The 23453-nt window shown below is 37.4% G+C and overlaps 1 protein-coding gene across 2 annotated transcripts in view; it reads left to right on the top strand.

Annotated features, from left to right (window-relative positions):
* The window catches only part of abcg1 (ATP-binding cassette, sub-family G (WHITE), member 1), a 28456-nt gene extending 6635 nt beyond the window's left edge, over positions 1–21821 (top strand). The window contains exons 3-15 of one of the 2 annotated variants that reach the window (XM_036563021.1): positions 8486–8603; positions 9801–9933; positions 10334–10384; positions 14336–14481; positions 15832–15955; positions 16390–16504; positions 16771–16919; positions 17967–18068; positions 18883–18988; positions 19306–19406; positions 20527–20686; positions 20845–20963; positions 21699–21821. In XM_036563021.1, the coding sequence (XP_036418914.1) occupies positions 8486–8603; positions 9801–9933; positions 10334–10384; positions 14336–14481; positions 15832–15955; positions 16390–16504; positions 16771–16919; positions 17967–18068; positions 18883–18988; positions 19306–19406; positions 20527–20686; positions 20845–20915 (1376 nt within the window). In that variant the 3' untranslated portion in view covers positions 20916–20963; positions 21699–21821. Of the gene's footprint in view, positions 1–8485; positions 8604–9800; positions 9934–10333; positions 10385–14335; positions 14482–15831; positions 15956–16389; positions 16505–16770; positions 16920–17966; positions 18069–18882; positions 19052–19305; positions 19407–20526; positions 20687–20844; positions 20964–21698 lie in introns of both variants that reach the window. The other variant, XM_036563019.1, reaches the window with a different exon arrangement.
* The last annotated feature ends 1632 nt before the right edge of the window (positions 21822–23453 follow it).

The raw sequence follows: 23453 nt of genomic DNA, 5'->3' as shown, positions 1-23453 counted from the left end.
TTGGGGTGGCCAGTCCATTGTTCAGAGAACATCAGCAGCTTCTTCAAACTTTCTTCTTTTTTGTTTCGTTTTCTGAGGGCTTCCTGACAGCTACACATCCTTTCAGACCCATAGTGTTGAGTTGTCTTCTCACAGTGGAAGGATGGACAGAAACATCTGTGGATTTTTTCAGACCTAAAGCAAGAGTGGGGCTTGGTTTTCTCCTCTCTCTCAAAGATGAAAGCTTTAAGCACTGTTTATCTGATGGTGACTTTTTTGGTGGACTACCAGGTCTTGCGCGGTTGTTATGAGACCCATTTTCTTTTGTATCTTTTCATAATTTTTTGAACTCCTGTTTTGGAAAATCTTATTTTTTCGCTTATTTATCTTTTAATTTAGTCTTCCTTATGCAAGTGGATGTTATATTGAATCTCTTCAGAAACATCTCCTGTAAAACCAATGTGTCATATAAAATGGCCTTTTGACTGGAAATTAAATAAATGAATGATGGTCTCAGACCTTTTCACAGTACTGTACATGTTGCAGTAACCATTCAAATTTCAAGGACTAATTTTTTAGACTTTTGCATGTATGTAAATGTGAGCATCAGTGATTTGCAGAGTGACCTAGCCTCCAAAGTTCATTGCTGCATGGTGACCTGACCTGCTCTTAAGACCAATCTGCTCCCAGGCCTCACAGAAAGGCACAAATATCACCCGCAACAGAATAAAATATACATGTGGTAAACATACACACGCACTTAACCCAAAGTGGCCTAGGGGTAGGCTTTATGTGTATGCCATTAGCACCACACCAGCTGGAAAAAAGAAGGATTAATACTGCAAGTCCTTAAGTTGAACTCTGTCACGGCTGGAAATAGCTCTTTCCTGTGGGTATGGGTCTACTCTCCAACCTTTAGTAACTCTTATTGAGCAGAATAATTTAAAAGGCAAGAACTCTTAGTTGTAGCTCGTATTAACACACAAGGCTATGTTCAGCCACTGAAGCAAGTAACAAGCTGCATCAAAGCCAAGCTGTTCAGCATCTTCTGTATGGATCTCTTTGGTGTTTTTACCCCAGCTGATCCCTCCTCTTTGAGGTGTATTCCCTGGACTAAGTGCTGATGTAAGAGCTGGCCCTGCTCCACTGCAAGGCCCATACTAGAATATTTAGACACGGCCTCAAGGAGGGTTGATAGCTGAGCAGTCTTTAGATTTGTCAGCCAAATTATGTCACACTTATTCGCAACAGATGCAGACGTGACAGCCTTTTCACCTTTCCGCTGCGTGTGGCTCACGGCTACCGTCTCCTGCAGGGTGAGATTCAGCAGACGGTCAGTGACACAGCGAGATAGATGCTGTGAATAGTACAGGAGAGAAGCAGAGAATATCCAGTGCATTGAAAGACAAATTCAGCATCATCCATTTTTTTGGACCCTTTAAGCCCAAGGCTTATTGATGCGAAGTCTAGTAAATTTTATTAATTGGTCTGGCATATGTATTACATAATTACATTTATTTGAGCTGATCACAATTATTTAAGCTGACGACAATAATTGTCCACAATTGTTAGCTTTCACGGTGAAAGTAGAATTGCACAGATTTTTCCAGTTTTTTTTTGCATAAATTAGTGGTTGAGACGTAAAACGTCATTCAGAGTGGTTTGATATGAAATAGTTAATTGTCGCTGTGGCAGGCCTAACTATGAAACTAATGTGCAAGTTCTGTAGTTGTAAGAAGTCTGAACTCAACAACAGGTTCTTAGAGTTCCGGTTCAGCACAGTTTCCCTATTCAAACACAGTTACCAAAACTGTCAATGAACAGAAGATTTGAACCAGGTGTTTTTCAACAAGGAATTCACCAAACGGTACTAGCCCTCCATGACCATTATGAATTTATTGTTCTACCCATACATTTGCAACAAAATAGAGATCTAATGTATTTTATAGTCCTACTGCATCTTCCCCTGTCAGATACAACACCATAAAAATAAGCTTGACTCTTTTTATAATTGATTGATTTATTTTGTGGCCATTTAAATTTAACCAGTCAGACCACTCTCAGCAAGGAGTTACAAGCTATCGTAACATTCTCTGTTCAGATTAAATGCATCGTGTCATCTTTTTAGCAGTGTAAGCTACGCTGAGTGACTGCTATGAAACAAATAAAATGAAACACCATAAAACAATAAACCACTGATTCTTGGCCCAACTATAAAAATACATAATGGAGAGCTCAGCTTATCAGATTGTGCTGTCACTGCTAATCACACTCCTGTATAAACTACATTCATCAGTGATAAAGTCCATTCTTGTTAGATCAAAGATGAGAACTAACAGTACATATAGTCATAATAGAAAAGACAAAAGATGAAACAACAGAATTCATGTTAATAATTATCAGTCCATAACAACCTGCTGTTAAATAATGTAATCCAAGCCAGATGTTGTCTATATCCTGTCTCTATAATACTGCCTACACTTCCTTTGCTGCAGTTCTTTGTAGACTTTGTAGACACACTTCTTATAGTTGTAATTCAGGCTTTAGTTCCATCTGTGTTATTAACAGTTATTAAATGCACTGCACTCCAGCATTTTGTAATAAATTGAAAATTAAACAATGAAACAATGATTAGTGCAGAATGTCTGTTTAATTCAAAGGTGTTTACATCTAGTTTTGGTTAACCACACTGCACTTTCTTTAAATACATGATCTGCTGACTTCAGAGGACTATAGGTGGATTTAATGTATTAATACGTAGTTTAACTCCTTACATACTTTAATGTTTGGACATAATGTCCTTTGTTTGTGCCTACTAGTAGTTTGAATCTTGTGGTAAACCCTCTGAGATCATGCTATAAAGCATATTTGATCTGTTCAACAGGAGTTATACATGGTTGACGGTATTCTTCTTTACTGTCACTCATTCACTACTGTGGTCTTCAGTGGTCTGCCACAATGTTTTCTATTGCTCCCAAATGCACTCTTGCTACTTAACAATGTACCAAACAGTTGATTGGTTGGACACACTGAATGTTTCAATGTTCTGTGTGCTTCACACATTACACGGCAATGAATACCTTCAGATTAAAAATGATATTCTACACTTTATAGTCATTGCTTCACTTGTTTCATTGTTTCAGTGCTGGAGTTCTGACGTAAAATAACAAAAACTGTATCACTGTTCAGTTAATCATGGACTGCACTATACTTTTATTCAGGATAAATTAGAGATAGAGGTAGACTGGTAAGAGAGGTAGACTCGTCAAGACTGGTGTTGGTTTGTTTTTGTTTTTGACACCCGTGAAATAAGAAGAAACTCAGCTAAATGCTGATAATAAGGGACTACATGAATGGTGATATTTGTATCAGTCATAAACGTTGGGAGAGGGCAGGGTAAATGCATGTTTGGAGTAGGGGTTATGGGATTGTTTTGGAGCAGAGGTTGTGCGCAGTACATCTCTCAAACACTGGAAGAAAGGGAATTGGAGGGTTTTCGGTCTGAATGGGCCTGTGGGCATTGGGCATTTCTTAAGCCGAGGAAAGGTCATTCTCCAGTGCAGAAGAACATTGTGAACCTTTGGAGGACGCCTCAGGTGGGGCAGAAATGAAGACACAAGGCCTATTGTTAGAAAATATGAATTCTCTGTTGTTAACATAATGTTTGTGGTTGTCTGATGGTACATCATAGACACTACTGTTCGAAATAGAATCAATGTTTTCAATAATATGAAACTAATATGACTGCAGATGGATGTATAAAATAATTATAAAATGTTAGTCCTATGCAACTTCATGGGTTTTAGATAATTAGTATTAACAAAGCTTATGAATAGTGAAATAGGAATATAATAGTAGATGATTCTAAAATGACTGAAAAGCGGTATGGCACTAATTTATAACTTATTGTTTTCCCAAAATATGCCAGCAAAATGCCCCCACAGTATAACATAGCCACCGGACCCCCTCACTATAGGGGTCGAGCGTTCCTCCGTGTACTGTTCTCTTGGAGTACATAACACATGCACTCACCCACTTGTTTAGAATATAGTAAAGGATGAAGCTCCTGTCATCCATCCCCTTATAAAGTACTCTCTTTTTAACTCAGTTGTTTTCCTCTTTTCCTCTATATTTACTGCATTACTGCATTTCATTGGCTCTGTACCTGCACTCTGCACAATGACAGTAAAGTTGAATTTAATCTGATTTAATCTAATCTATTTTCAGACATGCCACAGAGCATGGTGGGATGTTAATTGCTTAATTGAATCATGCAGTACACCTGTCTGGAATCATCTCTACTCTACTACTATTGCGTTTCTACAACTTACTAATTTTTCTTTTACTTTGTCACATGTCTGTATATATGCTCCTCTGATTATAAATGTAGTCTATCCTCGCTTAGGCCCTCAGGAATTATCAAGCAGACCCCTGTATATTATGAAACACTGTGTTTTTTTCCAGGGTCTTGCATAATCTGATCAGAATTTTCAGTCAAAGTAGGGATGACTCGCAACAGAATAACTCCTTGGCCACATAACATTCTTGGCATCTTCATCCTGGAAGAGGTTTACCACTGATCTCTGAACAGCTCAGGATATTCTCCTCTATCTGCTTTAGTCTGGGCTGGCTTTAAAACGGCTGGTCCTGGGCCAGCAGTGACTGCCCCCCCAACTCCTCCCTCCCAAAACACAAGCCTCTCTCAGGAGTGAGAGGAGCCTCTGATCCTCTGTTGACCACAACGCACATGTACTACAGTCCTTCTGTGCTTTAGCTACAGCAGCTGTCGCTGTGCCGTGACACGTGCTGCTGCGGCCTGCCTGAACTCTCTCTCTCCATCTTTCATTCTCTATCTTTCTCTCTCTCTTCAACTCTGTCATAGACAAAAAACATATACACTCAGACATGCTGGTCGCATGAGTATGACATACTGTGTAACCACAGGAAATTAAGATACTCTGCAGATATTTCCTTAAAAATGGAAAGATGTTAGGGTTTCAACCCGCTAGATTTGGCTGATATTTTAAACCAATATTTCATAACGCGTTTATTGAACTCCAGAAGAGCAGAATGTTTAGGCGATGCTGGTCTACTGTGCTAAAACATCTGCATTGTATTCATTTTACTGCATTTGTAACTTGTAATATTCCTCCGTAATGTTAATCCAGGTGGATTTAGTCCTAATTTCTACATTTAATAAATGTTTATGTATCAGCATCAGCAGATATGCAGATGAAAAAATATTACATATTGGATATATGCAATTGTATGCAAAAGTTTGAACACCCGCAGTCAAATTACATGTTTGGTTGAAACACAAAAGAAAGGAAACTTATATTGCAGTTTTTCTGCCAATTATAGTGCACAATTACTGGTTATTTGCTGAGTTTCATATATTGGGAAAACATACAACAAATAAATTGTGTCTTAGCAATTCAGCAAATAAACAATAATTTTGCATTAAAATGTGCAGAAGTGTGTTCTCTGCAGTGGATGTGTTAACTTATTATCTCATAGAAAATCATCAAAACATGTTTTTAAATTTTTAAAGGCTTCCTGGTTTGTCTTTTTCTCAAACAAACAATTCTGTAATGTTTTTGAGGTTGTTCTGACTACTTGTAAAAAAACTGTCAAAATGATTGGTAGAATAATTGGTAGAATACTTGGTAGAATACTTGGTATAATATAATATAATATAATTGATTTTGACAGTCTTGAAATAACATAATAATAACAATAATAACCAAATAAATTCATATTTAGAGATCTGATACCAGGTATCAATAACAAGTATCAGCAGACAATGCTAGATCAGATATTGGAGGGGAAAAAATCTGATTCTGTAATGAATGATGTGGCATTGCTACCTGCCTGTGGGCTGGTGGAGTGTTTGAGTAGGTTCGGCATGATAGCCTACTTTTAGATGCTCATTTTATGTGAACTTCTTCCAAAGGAAATTGCACTCATTTTAAAGCGTAATATCAGATTGGTATCAGTATTGGGCAGTACTCAGGAATTTTATATTGGCATCAGTATTGGAAAAGAAAGGTCGTATTTTGAAGTTGTATTCAGTTATATTCATTACCTTACTGCAAGGGCTATGTTACTAGGAAAGTATTAAAGTATGACTTTATATCCTAAACATGCCAAACTGTATCCATACTGACATGCCTAGTCATTTCAATTGATCATTCAAGTGCACAAGTGGTTACAAAGGATCTAAAGAAGATGGAATATTTGATGACCCGGCATTGCATATGGCAGGATTGTGTGCATGATGTTGGATTCTTAATCCACTGTTAGTACACAGGCAACGTGCCACTAACAGCTGTGTAAGACAAAGACGTTTAAGAAGGCTGCAATTATTTGAATACCGGTCCAACCTGTGTTCATTTTAATTCTGTAGAAATGTTTTTTTAGCCATTCAAATGATGGAGCCAAAACTCAGAACAAAACTCAAATCATCCCTAAAAAGAAGAGGAACACTGACCTGATTATTTTCTCTTTTAGTGAAATAGAATCATGCCAAAATAATGGAACATTTGTCCCAGACTAATACATTAGTAAGTAGTGACCTGCGTTTCATTGCACCTTAAAGCACACTTTAAAAAATAAAGGATCCCAAAGGTTCTTGTCTTGGCTGTACAGTTCTAATAAAAGCCTTTAACTGGTATAGCACCTCTACATTATGTTGAGAGTCTTTAAACTTTAAAAAGCTTCTTCATATCCACACATCTCATTTACAGAAATAGTTCACTAAAGTACCATGAATTAAAAAGTTCTTTAAGGACCCAAAAGTGGTTCTTCTGAGGAAAACCCTTTCGGCAACTCCAAGAGTGAAACTCCTGTGAACTGCTGCCTCAGAAAGCCCAGCTCTCACCACTGTTTATTTGATACATGAGGCTTGTATAGAATGAATGAGCCATGCTGTCTGTATTTGCGGTGAATCAGGTGTGGGATTCCCCTCTAGCTTCACTCGCCTATTTTAGTCCTATCATAGTTTCTTGTGTGTGGGAGTGAAGCTAAAAGAGTCCCTGCACTCTCTCTGAGAGGGACGCTGGGATCCAGCACTAAAAGAGGACAGGGAAGGTCGGAGATATTTGTGTATCGCACTGACGGATTGTGACCGCAAATCCAATTAAGCTGGCAGCCACTGCAATCAACTGGATTAGCATTTCAGCTTCAGCCATTAGATAAATAGCAGGTTACCATCGGACATATCTCTCCCAGCCCTGCCACAGTTTCTGCAGATGTTTGTTATTATTTGATCTGTATTTTGTAGTCGTCCATATATTAAGATTATTATTTTGATGATTAATTGAGCAACCATTTTATTACAAGGGTAACCAAAAAAAATTAATTTAATTGAACAGTAACTGAACAAAAAGCCCTTATAAGTACCTTCTTATTTCGCTGGTGTATGAGTTCAATGTGACACATCCACAAGCTCACAACTACAGCTTTAGTCAACCTGCCTGGAAGAAGGTGCACAGTGCACAGTGAGGAACATGATTAGAGATGCAAAAATCTCTCCAAGGATCACTGTTGCAGTTGACGGTTGTATTTTGTGGTCACCAACCCCCAAAAACTGAGATTAGAACCCACCTTCATGCCAGCAAGTCCTTGGGAACATTCCTAGGATGGCATCATGAACTCCATGAAGTACCAGATCATTTTTAATGTATCAGAGTGCCTCTGCCAAGAAGCTGCAGTCAGGTTGTGGCAGGACAGTGCTTTTCAAAACATACATAGGAATTCGCACAAAAATAGTTCAGTGACCTCAAAATCAAGACTTTCAAAAGGCCACCCCATCCTTTAATCTAACCTGTACGGAGGGCTGAAGAGAAGAATAACCTTGTCTTGAATTTTGATTCTTGAGAGGGCCTAGAACCCTGGAGAATCTGGAGAGATTCTGTGTTGAAGCTGTGTCTCAGATTTTATTGCTCTGTATTCTTTAATTAAGCATTATTGTTTTTCTTCAGCCAAGCATTATTGTCTAAGAGAAGATAACATTTAATTGAGTAATTGTGACATCCCTTATAAAATGTGTTACTCTTCAGCTTGAGGAATAGCTTAATCCTTGCCCATGAACACACCACAGAAAGGTCCTCACAAACAGACTGATCACACAAAGCCTTGGTTTAATTTGATCAAGAATGCATTGTGTGATTGGACAAAAGAAAGTGGATAGGTACAGCTGAAAAAAGCATAGGTTATAAGACTGTTGTTTGAGGACAGGTCAGTTGGAGGTGAGAATGAGGTTTCTTCTGTAATACACACAAAGGTAAACAGGAGCATTCATGCACAAAATTCCAGAAACAAAGAGGTGTATAACAAATACCTTCTTTCACCCCAATCACAAAGCAGCTTTTATGTGAAGGGAAGGTGCTGAAGGGATTGGTTTTATGCAGGGGTATGGTGTGACTTGGGCAGAGAAATGTCCGCTGTGAAGACTTTAGAGAGTTTCTCACAGAAACCCCTCTGCCTCTGTTCCCCTCTGACTTAGGTTACAAGACACTGCTGAAAGGAATCTCCGGGAACTTTACCAGTGGAGGACTGGTGGCCATCATGGGGCCCTCAGGAGCCGGGAAATCTACGCTTATGAATATTCTAGCAGGATATAGGTGACTACCAAGCCCCATCACTCATACACACATAACTAATGACATACAATATCTGCAATGTCTATATATATATATATATATATATATATATATATATATATATATATATATACAGCACCACACTTCGTTTATTTACTTTTCAGTCAAAGCGTCCACTACAATTTTTTTTCTGACATTTTCTGACATTTTTCAGTGTCAGAAAACATATTAAACAGAAATTCATACAGAAGCCTCAATAACTATATATGATTTTTTCAGTATTTAATGTGCCCACCTTTATAAGAGCTTCCACTCTTTTGAAGGAACTTGCTCATAGCTTTTCAAAGAAAGAGATATTTTTCCACATCTCCAAAGTTCAGTCTTAGAAGTTGGTTTGCTTTCTGTGCTTCCCACGGGCTCTGGAGTAGTCAGTCCATACACATCCTTTCAGACTTAAAGTGTTGAGTTGTCTTCTCACAGTGGAAGGATGGACTGAAACCCCTGTGGAGCTTTTCAGATCTGAAACAAGAGTGGAGTTTGATTTTCTCCTCTCTCTTACAGATGAAAGCTTTAAGTACTGTTTATCTGAGACTACCAATTTTGGTGGTCTGCCAGGTCTTGCACGGTTGTAAGAAATCCCATTTGTCTTACCCTTTGATAATTTTTAAACACCAGTTTTGGAAACTCCTGTTTTTTCACGTTTTCTTTTGACTTTGCCTTGCTTATGCAAGTGGATTATCTTATATCTAATTTCCTCAGAAATATAATTTAAAAAATGAAAAATTTGTACTCAAAGGCCATTTTGACTTGCAATTTATTAAATGAAGGGTGGTCTCTGCCTTTGCACAGTACTGTATATCTTGAACAGTTGTATGTATGTGAGCAAACTGTCACAATAGTGTTGTTATGTCACCCAGCAAACTTTTTATATACCTTCTTATGGCATTCATCAAATGCCCTTCAACTGTAAAATTTATTGGAAATAAATTACAACTCCATACAATACATTACTTTGCACAGTACAATACAATATGTACAGTACAATTTGAATCTAGAATAGAAAATAGCAAAATGAACCTGCTTTCAGTCCTCACTGAGGACCAGAGTTTTATAAAACACATTTTGATTTAGTGCCAGAAAACACCTTCAGAAGACACCCCAATTCATATATGTTCACTTTCAAATACATATTTTAAAATGTGTGCAATTATCTTGCAGGGAAACAGGAATGAAAGGAGAAATATTAATAAACGGCCAGCCCCGAGATCTACGCTCCTTCAGGAAAGTGTCTTGCTATATTATGCAAGATGACATGCTTCTGCCTCACCTCACAGTGCAGGAGGCCATGATGGTAATGAGCTAATTCAACATCAGTGTTTTTAAACAGCTCCTTCAGGAAGCTCATGTAGCTGAAACTCAGCCATCAGTGCCTGAAGGAAACATAAGGGAATAAACCATATTCTTACAGCACATGATCAAGGGATGAATGATCAGCCTCTCCTCATCATTACATTCTCAGAAGATTTTCACAGATAACCATATATATCATGGCTATATATATATATTATATCATTAATTACCTACAACACTGTAAATGGGTCATAAGTAGCTCTCTTAGCAGTTTTATTTGTAGTACCTTACTTGTTATCTTAGTTGTTGACCATAAGAGCATGCAAATCCTGTTGTTACCTTTAATTCTACTTGTTAATGCTTGGTGCACACAGTCTAAATCCCCCCTTTAACCTCCTCAGGTGTCGGCTAATCTCAAACTCCAGGAAAAGGAGGAGGGCAGGAGAGAGATGGTAAGAGAGAACCGTGTGAACTTCTTCACTCACGATATACGTGCAGTTTTTAACATAAGGTGCAGCTGTAGGAAGTACAGCAACTGGTTTTGTTATTACATCATCGGTTTCTGGTGGATTATGCAAGATGCAGTCTGGAAAAAAACAAGGCATTTTAAATGAAATATGCTTGTTTTTTTTCTGAACAGAGGAGTAGATTAGTGTGGTTCTCCATGTGGTTCTGCTTGAGGCAATATTGTTAGCTGGACATTGAGTTATTGATTAGTATACACAGTACCCTTTACAAATGTTGGCATCCCTGGTAATCATGAGCAAAATGTGCTGTCAAAAATATTCTTAATTATTATTGTTTTGGATCTTTCATTCAAAATATTAGCAAAAATCTAAGTATTTTAAGCCATAATGATACAAAGAAAAACCTCTTGTGATGAAACAGTATTTTTCTTAAATCTATGTGTGCCACAATTATTTGCAACCCTAGAATTTTTTAAGAGTGATATTTTATGTTTTTAGGTTCACCTGAGCATGTAGGAACACTTAAATAGGCAACCATGACTTCCTGTTTTAACTGGAGAATATGTATGAGATGAAACACAGGCCTTATTCTCTCAGTCATGCATCACTATGAAAAAGACCACAGAAAACAGCAGTGATGTGTGACAAAAGGTTGCTGAGCTTCACAAATTAGGAAATGGCTACAAGAAAATAGCTGAACAGTTAAAAACTGCCCATTTCCAATATCAGGGCAATAATTAAGCAGTTTAAAACAACTGGAAATGTTAAGAATCTGCCGGAAAGAGGATGTATGTCTATACTGTCCTCACACACAGTGGAGAGGACGGTTTGAGTGGACAAAGAATCTCCAAGGATTACAGATGTGGAACTGCAGACATTATTTAGCTCTTGGGGTCAGAATGTCTCCCAAACTACAATCAAACCGCAAGTTGTTTGGGGTCGGGGTTTGCCAGAAGAAAGCCTATGCTGTAAAGAACAAACAAACTCAGGCTCCTACAGTTTGCCAAGCATTACTGGCACGTTGAGTGGGACGGTGTTCTGTGGGCAGATGAGACCAAAATAGAGGTTTTTGGCAACAAACACCAGAAGAGAGTTTGTCATGGACACAAAGACAGTCATGCAAAGAAGTACCTCATCCCCACTGTGAAGTATGGTGGTGGATTGGTGATGTTTCGGGGCTGTTTTTCTTCCAAAGGCCCTGGACAATTTATTTAGATACATGGTATCACAGACTCCATCAAGTACCAGCAGAAATAAAATCAGCTTAAACTGGGCTATGGATGGGATCTTCTAGCAAGACATTAATCCAAAGCACACCTCAAAATCAACATAAAAATGGTTCACTGACCACAGAATTAAGGTTTTGCTATGGCCACCCCAGTTCCCAGATGTAACCCCCATAGAAAACCTGTGAGATGAGCTTAAGAGGAAAGTCCACAGTGTGGACCTCAGAATCTGAAGGATCTGGAGAGGTTCTGTATGGAGGAATGGTCTCAGATGACTTGCCTTGTGTTCTTCAGTCTCATTACAGGAGAATTACAGCATTACAGGACTGTTATATTTGCAAAGGGAGGCTGCACAAAGTATTAAATGAAGGGGTGCCAATAATTGTGGCACATCCAGATTTGAGAAAAATATTTATTTTCTGATAAGATTCAGTTTTTTTTAAATCAGTGTACTTCAAAAGGTTACAATTTTTATTAATATATATAATGAAAGATCAAAAGGATAAGTAATAAAGAATATTTTTACATCCTGTTTTGCTCATGTTAACCAGGGGTGTCAATATTTGTGGAGGGCACTGTATTAGTGTGAAGCAAGTTATTCAATGTTTAATGGAGGAACTAAGGATTTCTGTGAAAATACATTAAAGATTCAATCATTAAGGGTCAGTGTCCTGTACACACTTAAAAAGCTGGTTCTTCAAGCGTTCTTTAGTAAAAAAATTGGTTCTATATTAAGCCATGAACACCCAAAGAACCCTTTGCATGTTTCCAGGGTTCTTTGCGTAATGAGAATGTGCTGTAGATGGTTCTATATAGAACCTTTTTGAAAAGGTATTCATATAGTACCAAAAAGGGTTCTTCTATTGAGATTGGCATTGTGAAAAAAGAAGAATTCTTTTATGTGCTATATAGAACCTTTTTCAAAAAGGTTCTATATAGAACCATCTACAGCAGTACTAAAGAACCCTTGAAGAACCATCATGTTTATGTGTAGTCTTAGCCTTTAAATGTTTGTTTGGGCTATTTACAGGCACTTTGACCCATCAAAATGGTGAAAACACCTGCAAATATCTGGCAAGACTGACCTTCGTTTCCATTTTCCAAATTTGCTTTAAAAATGAATGTCTATCTTGTGCTGCTGAGCTAATCAATATAAATGAGTTACAGAGATTTTGATGAAATCTGTTTAACCACCATAGACAGATCAAAAGAGTACACATAGGGAGAGGAGGCATATTTTATTGTACATTGTTATTAGTTTACATAGTTATGATGTAGCTTACATATCATAGCATAATATGATATGGCCTACATATTGATTTGGTTGTGAACAGTTTAGAAGTAAATTCTTCATAATTTTGATACATAACATTATCTAACATTCTAATATTTGTAACTTGAATGATACTAAATGATATATTCTGCTTTCCAGCGCACTTCGCATGTCATGCTTCTGGCTTACAGTACTGTGCAAAAGTCAGAAACTGCCATTTGTCAAAACAGCCTTTAAGTACAAAATATTAATTTTTCATCAGTAAAAAACAAACAGAAACATATTTTAAACAGAACAACTAAATATGAAAATTGATTCGGTGTTTAGTGTGTCCACTTTGTCTTATCATAGCATACATTCTTTTCAAGAGACTTGCTTGCAGCTTTTCAAAGAAATCTGCAGGGACAATTTTCCACACTTCAGTTCAGTCTTAGAAGTTGGTTGCATTTTCTGCTTTTCAAAATTCAAGTAATCCCAAACACATTCAACATCCCAAATTCCACACCTCAGATGTCCAGTTTGGGTGTTCTAGTGCTAATTTTAGCTTTTTTTTATTGATTTTCTTTTCTCAGTAACAGCTTCTTGACAGCTACACATCCTTTCAGACTCATAGCATTGAGTTGTCTTCTCACAGTAGAAGGATGGACAGGAACACCTGTGTATTTTAATCAGATCTGAACCAAGAATGCAGTTTGATTTTCTTCTCTCTCCCTTAAAGATAAAAGCCTTAAGCACTGTTTTTCTGACACAGTGTTTGAGTGATGGTGTTAGAGCAGTGTTTCTCAACCCTGGTACTGTAGGCCCATTGTCCTGCCCATTTTAGTGTTTTCTTTGCTTCAGTATGTCCACTTCAGCTCAACAGGGGCTTGTTAAAGAGCTGATTCGTTGGATCAAGTGTTTCAGGAGCAGGGTAAACACTAAATATGCAGAGCATTGGGCCTCCAGGACCATGGTTGAGAAACGTGTTAGAGAGCACAGCAGTAACTGGTTGGTTATGAGACTGGAAGGATGGAAGAGTTAAAGTGGCAGTAGGGTACACAAGAGTAAAGAATGGACAAAATTACATATTGATAGATTGACAGAATAAACTTAGTGTTGGAAGCTGTGCAATTTTTGGTTGAATGTATGTTTCTTGCTTTTACTGACACTGAATAATCAATAACTTGTACTGCATGGCTGTTTGGACTGGAAACTAAATATATCAATGGGGGTCAATCTGACTTTTGCACAGTACTATATTACCAAAAAATGGAAAAACAATTCCTTCTTAAGTTCATTCATATCAAACTTCTGCTATAGCCATTTTAGACCCAATAATCAGAATGGGAATCTGGAGTAAGCAGCAGAATGCAGTAGAATAGTTAAAAAACCTAAACTAGTCTATGTGCTTTGGAAAAGAGTCGAATGCTTTAATAAAGGCTGCCTCTGTCTTTGTAGGTCAGGGAGATCTTGACTGCACTTGGTTTATTGGAGTGTGCTAAAACACGCACATCTAACCTCTCTGGCGGCCAGAGGAAACGCTTGGCCATTGCCTTGGAACTTGTCAACAACCCACCCGTCATGTTTTTTGATGAGCCTACAAGGTGAGCCTGTTAACACACACATACACACATGCCCTCAAATGACATAAGGATTATCACTTCAACCTCTTCGTGAAGCAGACCACGCACTTCTCGTGCCAAATATAGCTCTCGGAAAAAAAGCAAAACAAGACTCATTGCCCATGAGGTTTTTCTGTCATGTCCTTGTAGTGAGGAGTGAAATTGAATTATGGTCTACTAGGCTGCTTCCAATGGGGGTGGTGAGGGGTATGATAACTGTCTTGGGACAGAGGTCCCTCAGGACCCTATTAGGCAATCGGTTTGCTTCTCCCCTCGGCTTTCTGTTATATCCCCCGAGAGATTACCTCTTGGAACTAAAACAATACTGCCCTCTCTCTGCACTCAGCCATTTTAACATACAGCACGCAAAAGAACATATATGCATATCCTCACTGTCACTGAAGACCTTGCTCTGAAATAGTAACTTCATCAGAGAAAGAAAGCACTTTTATCTTTAATGAAGAGTGGTATGCCAAAGTTTGACCCATTGTCCACAGAGAACCCACTTACATATGTCATTTTTCTGCAAATTTTAGTGCTCAATTTGCTGATGGTTTTTCCAGTGTGTTAATATGTAATTTGGCTGACTGCATTTACTGTATTCCAGATAATCTGGAACATTTTAGTCAGTGTGAAATGGTCAGACAGTGTAAACAGTAGCTGCCATTTCCAAATTATACAAATAAAATAAAACTACAATGGATAAAACATATGTTAAAAGGTGTTAATATCACTGTGGTGATTTGTAATGTCAAGGCTTCAAGGCTCAATTGACTTTCTTAGTGCATTTATTCCTGCTCTGTCCTCCAGTGGTATTAAGATGGACACTTCATCCCCTTATTTGTCCATTGTCTCTGTCGTCTCTGACAGATTACAGCTGGCAAGCTAAGCAGACATCACCTTGATGGCCCAGCCTGGAGCACAGACATGACTGCTCAAACAGCTCTAGAGTCATTTTTGCATTGATTGCACTTGTTAGAAAATCTTTTCTTATGTCAAAAATGACATTCATTTTTCAATTGATTACAGTTCTTTAGGGGAAATACACGACTGTCATAGCTGATTTACACTGATTCTATTGCACATTGTTTAATGCCATTACATTTTTGTAAAGTTTATTGTGTAATGATTCTTCCTTCTGTCACAGAGAAGACCTTTTAAGCCTGTAAGCTTTGATGGTATACATACAGTAATTGGCATAGATTGTATTTGAACTGATCCCAATGGGAAAGCAATAGATTGGTGCTGACAAATGATCTCCTCTTTTATCTGCACTAATAGATAAGTTAGGCTTATATAAAGTGGAATGCTGTATTTTGTTTCCCCCTACAGTGGACTGGACAGTTCGTCCTGTTTCCAGGTGGTCTCACTGATGAAAGCTCTTGCACAAGGTGGTCGGACAGTCATCTGCACCATCCACCAACCCAGCGCCAAAGTCTTTGAGCTCTTTGACAAAGTAAATTCAGCATTATATGCTCTTAAAATATAGGCTCCTAAATAGTTCTTGGCTTGAGCTTACGGTTCTTGGAAAAAGCTTTGTTTGGAATAGAACCTTTACAGTATGTGGAGGTTCTTTAAATATTCTTCCCATTTATATTTACAAAATTTAAAGAGCAAATCACTGAAAAGTTCTGTATGTCCTCGTTGATCATCTTTTTCCAAAGAACCCAAAGGCGTATAAACCTGACATACTAACTTAATGCTAACATCATGTGCTATATATACAAATTGCAGCTAATTTCTAAGGAGACATATTCTGTTTCTTCACAAGGGATTATATGAGCCAAATCTGACATTTTGTGGCCTCCTGAAGTGAACACAGTATAGATATGTTAAAATATGAAAAAAATAATCATTTAATTTGACAGCTTTTTCTTTATGGTTTCACAGCTCTATGTTCTGAGCCAAGGTCAGTGCATCTACCGGGGAAAAGTATCCAACCTCATCCCTTACCTGAGGGAACATGGACTCAACTGCCCTACGTATCACAACCCTGCTGACTTCAGTAAGAAAACCATCCTCTTTGCTAAAAAAGCCTGAAACCAGTGTGCATCAGCAGGTGCAGCTGCTGAACGTTCAGATATGCATAGTCATAACAAAATCTGGGAAATGCTAGAAATAGATGTTTTTCTCAGTGTGTTGGGTTGCAAAACTCAGTTTGACTTTGTAACCAAATAACCTTATGCTGTGAATAATGTCAGTCTTTTTTTGGGTTGTACATTGTCTGAAGAGTTGGAGTTTAGTATATGTGAACTTTTCTTTTACCCCCAGTAATGGAGGTGGCTTCTGGAGAATATGGTGACCACATGGCTCGGCTGGTGAAGGCTGTTCAGGAAAGGAAGTGTGAGAAAGATTACAAGAGTGAGATGAATACAGATGGAGCCCTGAACCCTTTTCTGTGGCATAGACCATCTGAGGAGGTACAGCTTTTCTAAAGGCACTTATATACACTTTTATGTAGCCTATTGTAGAATAAGATGTTGTTATTCTGTGTGACTGTCATAGTTATTACAGAATCGTCTGAATGCTGTTAATTTCCAGAGTTGTTAGTTTTCATCATGTGCATAGGGTGTTTTTTCATCTGTTGGGTTGAGGCAAAAATACATAAATGAAAGAAAGCAGAAAACCCTTTGAGACACACTATGAGTCTTATGAGAAAAAAAAAAAGTTCCAACTTCTGACTGATGCTAAAACACCTTTAGAGGGCAGCAGTGAGTAATGTTTATTTTTTTTGAGTAGATGTTTATGTCTTTGAGACAGAGCTACAGTTGAGAGCTACAAAGTAGGAAGTAAGATAGCTAATCAGCTATTATTTCACTAATTCAGCCTCTGCTTGTACTTAAATAGTTATTAACAAAAATTACACAACTAACCAGAAGACAAATAGTTACTCACAAATATAACAATTCCCATCTAAAATGTTAAGATCATGACAGGCCTAGTGATTTTAAACCTTAACATATAGTTAATCATTCCTTTTTTAATTTCACTGTGTTACGTTGGTGACAGCCCCTGTACTGCTTTGCGTTTGGTGACACTGTTGGCATTGGAGCTTTAGCATTTTATTTTAGAGCAGAGGGGTCCCAGAGAGAAAAACGGAGCCTAACAAACTAGTCTTCGTACTTCTACTCAAGTTTGTTTCTAGAAAGTTATTTTACCTTTTACTCCAGTCATTATTTCAGTGACAATATTTTCACTTGAGTGCAGGTTTAGACCTCTCTTCCCACTTCTGGTCAAAGCATGTTTAGCTTGTGTTGCATAAACATTAGCTTGTGTCATATCATTCCCCATGCAAATATTTTTCTTAAGCTTTCTCTTTTAAAATTCAATTCTGTTGTGCAACACCGTAAAATTTGGAAAGGGGTATTGCTTGATGTATGAGCTAATGCGGGCTGCCTCAGTTAGGGCTCTTATCAGAAGGTTTAACTGTTAATTAGCATTGTAAGAAGGACATTTATTCTCTGTAGGATTCCTCTTCTACTGAGGGCTGCCACAGCTTCTCTGCCAGCTGTCTGACGCAGTTCTGCATCCTCTTCAAGAGAACCTTCCTCAGCATCATGAGGGACTCGGTAAGCAGCACTGCCACTCACTGGACAAGTGTAGTAATGCATGTAATTAATGCAGAAAGCGGTCAATTACGGTCAAGGGATAATTGTGAAATTCCCACAGCTACAAGTAAATAAATATAACGTATAATAAAACATTAAGTATCCTTGTGGAACAAACACAGTTACTTACTACATGGAAATAATGTAAACTAGCTAGCTTATACTCCAACTATAGAAGTGTGAGATGGACGCCTGGGCCCAATATTTGCACATTGACATTGACCAGTTGACAGTGAGGACAGGTAACTACAGCTGCATGCAAAAGTTTGGGCAACCCTGGTTAGTTTACATGTTTTGTTGATTTCTTTTAAGTGAACATAAGTTCACATTGTCTACAGAGAAAACACTTCTGCTCATTTTAATGCACAATTACTGTTTACTTGCTAAAATTGAAAAATTATAGCATATAGCAAACAAAGCATAAAATGTGGCTCGTGCAAAATTTACAATATTTTAGATTTTGTTTTACTTTTTCCCAATATGTTAAATTTAGCAAATAAATAAAAATTGTTCTCACTAGTATTTGCTTGGGAAATCCTGGTAGAGCCAGAAAGAAGAAAGTTTCTTGCTCTTATGTCCCTGTCTGTGCAGAGATGCCTACACTTAAATAATTCAAATAATAAGTATGACAATGAGACAAAACAGTGAAGAGAAGATACAGTGTTCACATCCTCTGAAAAAGTGCTACACTGAATTGAATAAAAAGTAATCATGTCCACATTAACATATATAGCCAAAAAATCATAATAATTATTCTCTTCTTTTTTTTAAACAGGTGTTGACCCACCTGCGTATCACCTCTCATATTGGCATCGGGATCCTGATAGGACTTCTGTACCTTGGCATCGGCAACGAGGCCAAGAAAGTCCTCAGCAACTCTGGTTTCCTTTTCTTCTCTATGCTCTTCCTCATGTTTGCTGCTCTAATGCCCACTGTGCTCACCTGTGAGTGTACTAAATTACTAACTATCTATTCATCTTTCTGTCTGCTTATAACTATGCCTAGAAACATGATGTTTTCAGCTGAGTTTTGATGGGCCCTGATAATCTTTACTGCCTCTAACATGAGTGTAGCTCTGTAGCATGAGTAACCTCTCTAAAATATTAATATCTCCTACATCTCAAGCTCAATATGTCTCAATTTAATACTGTATGCTTGTTGGGTTGTTAATTAAAAGAACTTTGCTTTTTTATTCTAGTTCCTCTTGAAATGGGTGTCTTTTTGAGAGAACATTTGAATTACTGGTATAGTCTGAAGGCGTACTATCTGGCAAAGACCATGGCTGATGTCCCATTCCAGGTAAAACCCCTGTTATGCATGGATAGGCCTGTCACAGTTGTTACATAATCACCTGATTGCAGTTATTTCAGCTGATCATTCTGTTCCTGGCCTTGGGTACTCTAACCTTTGTCAGTCGAGTTGATGTTGCAACAGACAGAATGTGAATTGGGTGCATTTTCATCAGTTAGGTTGAGGCACATATGTAAATGAAAGAAAGCAGAAAACTCATTTACTGAGACACGTCATGGGTCTTTAGACTTGATGTTATAACACTTTTAGAGAGCAGTGATGGGTGATGTTTGTTTATTTGAGCTCTTATATGTTTGTTGTCAGTTCTAAATGTGGACAGTTATAAGGTAAGACAGCTAATTAGCCAAATAGGCCACTTCAGGCTTGTACTTTAATGGCTGCATACAACGAACCAAAAAGACAGTTAAATTGTTAATCACAATTATTTATATGGCAGTTACAATCATGACAGGCCAACATATAGAAAGCACATGCCTTATGAAGACCAGACAGTGGGACTAAACTAGGAATTCCTAGGTCCAAGACTTAAAGGTTAAAGATCAGATTTTCACTTAGATTTTCACTTTAATTAATCATGTTAAAACAGAAAGGACAGATTTGAAGCTATGATGGCACAAACATGCTATAGAAGCTCAGAAGGGATTTAGAGCTCAGGTCAGAGCAGGGTTCTCCCAATTTAGCCAAATCCCACAATAACATTACGTAAGCAGGCCATGCTCCCTGTTAGAAAAGCTCTTCTCTGAGACCAATAATGACTAATGGTCCACACCGCTATAAAAGTCATTTTTAGCTGTCATTTTGTTATATTGTCTTAGTTTAGTCACTAGAATGCAAGCTTGATTTCAAGTTGAGGTCTGAGCTAAAGTTTAAGCTAAGATGGTTTATTAGTGAGTAGTTTAATTAATGAATATTTTTTATATGTTTTATTTGTTTAAATCACAATGCGCAGTTAAAAACATGAAATACTGAAGAAAAAAAAATCTAAGCATTATTTTTAGTAAAGTCAAAGTTCAAATTGGAGTACAGTGCTGGACTTTCTGCAATGGTGTACAGCTCACTGAAAAAACAGAGTGCAATTACAAAATGACCTACATTTTCTTCTTCATAGATAGTATTTCCCAGTGGCCTACTGCAGCATCGTTTACTGGATGACCTCTCAACCATCAGACGCTGTTCGTTTCATTCTCTTTCTGGCCTTGGGGACTCTGACCTCTCTGGTGGCACAGTCTCTGGGCCTGTTGATTGGAGCAGCATCTACATCTTTGCAGGTGATTCTAGGTTTAAATGCATTGTACAGAAATACTGATAATAATCTAATCAATTATTCATGCTATTGTCAAAACGATTAGGCTCTTTTTTTTTAATGCTGGCATGTTTTTAGCTTGACTGGGTAGCTTTTCTGATAATGTAATATTTTGTTTTCTAGGTGGCCACTTTTGTAGGTCCAGTGACGGCAATTCCTGTTCTGCTTTTTTCTGGCTTTTTTGTCAGCTTTGACACCATCCCAAAGTACCTCCAGTGGATATCATACATTTCATATGTCAGGTAATAGATATTTTTGTTAGTCCTTGATTATAAAACAATTCTGATAATAGCTGAGGTTGTTATCTAAAAATACATAATAATAGTTTTTTAAATGAATAGTTTAAATGAATAATTAGAAATCTGGTTAGCACTTTACTGAAGGGCAGTATTCATAAAGCTACACAATGCATACAGCTGTGTGCAAAAGTTTGAACACCCATTGTCAAATCACATGTCTAATGTCCTACAGAAAACATTAAATATGCATTAAATATAGCAATTTCTGTTAATTTTGCTGCACAATTTCTATTTATTTGCTGAGTTTAACATACTGGAAAAGGTATACCTAAAATGTGCCATAACTATTGCACAGGCAACATTTTATGTTTTTTTTTTTCTCTCAAAATGTTAAATTAAGAAAATAAACAGTAATTGTACATTAAAATGCGCAGAAATACGGATGTGTGAACTTATTTTCTCTTAGAAGATAAACAAAACATGTCATTTGACCAGGGCGCCCAAACTGACATATAGACATTATAGACATATAGACATTCAGAAAGGCTCATTTCAATCTGCATAAAAATTGGCAAAAGCTTTATTATAACTGAAACTTGTTGGAGCCTTTATAAACGTTTACGCAGGTTTCTGTCAGTTGTGATGAAAGGCTTATGTAATTGTACAGCCAGTTAATGCAATCATACATCTAATGTCTGAGTTTGTATCTGTGTGAAGCAGCTGTCTCTTGGTTTTCAGGTACGGCTTTGAAGGAGTTATCTTGTCCATCTACGGGCTGGACCGTGAGGACCTGCACTGTGACAAAGATGAAACATGTCACTTCCAAAAGTCAGAGGCCATCCTGAAAGAGCTGGATGTTGAAAATGCAAAGCTGTATCTGGACTTCATTGTGCTGGGCATCTTCTTTGTCTCCTTGCGGCTTATTGCTTACTTTGTCCTCCGCTACAAAATCAGTGCTGAGCGGTAGACGGGCAGAGGAGATGGTGAAGGGAAGACTGGCAAGACTCATGCATAGAGGACAACAGAGCGGGCTATCTTTCCTTCCAACTGCATAAAGGACCACCCATACAGGACAGGACTGCCACTGTGGTGGCCTAAACTGAAAATGACACTGCAGACACTAAGCTCTGGTGCATTACATAGTGAAAAAAAATACAACAGCGTAGATGTGGACACTGCATTTTAGTCTCACATCTGCATGAACGGTCAATGTAACATCCCCCAGGTGAAGAGAAATCACAACTCAGGACGGGCTGCGCTAACAAGGACGAGTTTCTGAGAAAATAGTAACGTTGAACTTTTTTGTGCCAGTTTGTTTGAACATTTGTCAGAGAGCTGGACTCATGTTTACAATTAAATGTAGATTATTTTTTTAAATCTTGTGTTATGTTCTGCTATGTAATACAAATGGTGGGTGGGAGCTGTTGACTTAGCCATTCCCTCTTCCCTAATATTGTGACTGTTTGCGTGTGGCATGGCTTTTCTCCTTATCTGTAGGATCCTTTTAACTAGGACAAGTCAGAGAGGAGCTTATACTTTATATTTCAGGGTTTCACTCATCTAAGAGCTGGTCTCCATGCAGTGAGCCTAATACAGTAGTCTGCTTTTCGTATTTTGCTGCTTAAAGAAGAGAAACTGTCTCATTACTGATAGAAAACTGTGTAATGCATTTTAATATTTATTACAATATGACTTTGTGGTAACATTTTATAATAACAAGACCCTACGAATAGCAGCTTAATCATTAGCTACTAGTTTGTTAATGATTGATAATAATTATATAATTGTTGTGCATCTTGTGCATTAATAAGTGCTACCAATTTATTTATTTACTTAGTGACATACAGTAATTATATGCAATGTAATATACATTATTTCATAAATTATTTTATACAATATTTAATGTAATCTTTTCATAATTGTATTACGTTTGAATTATATAAGTAATAAATCTATAAATAGCACCATATATCTTCTTAAATACACTGTAAAGTTGCAACTAATTATAATAATTATGGGGGGTACAATTAATGATTATTAATGTTTTAAAAAGTATATAATAGTCAGACTTAGTAAAGATTAACTAAGCTGTAAGGAAATGTTTATGAATCACAAAGTAGCAAGATAGTAAATAAGTACAAGATGATCATGAATTTCCGAGTATCAAATCACTAAATCATGATTAACATAATGATTAACTATAATGAATGACTATCATCAGTTTGTCATCATAGTAGATCATCATACATCATCATACATTCTCAGAAAAAAGGTACTAAACTGTCACTAGGGTGGTCCTCCTCTTGTCAGGGGGTTGTACCCTCAAGGGTACGTCTTATGTACCTTTAGTTGAGGAACATAACTGTACAATATTTCATTGAAATTACATTTTTTCAAGTTTTGACTTTGCACACCAGGTCTTGACTCCAGCTTTTTATGTTTATGTTATTTACATTATGTACAAATATGTACCTTTGCCTTGTGAAAACATCT

Source organism: Colossoma macropomum, unplaced genomic scaffold (genome assembly GCF_904425465.1).
Source record: "Colossoma macropomum unplaced genomic scaffold, Colossoma_macropomum, whole genome shotgun sequence".
Lineage (NCBI taxonomy): Eukaryota > Metazoa > Chordata > Actinopteri > Characiformes > Serrasalmidae > Colossoma > Colossoma macropomum.
This window is presented reverse-complemented; position numbering and strand designations above follow the sequence as displayed.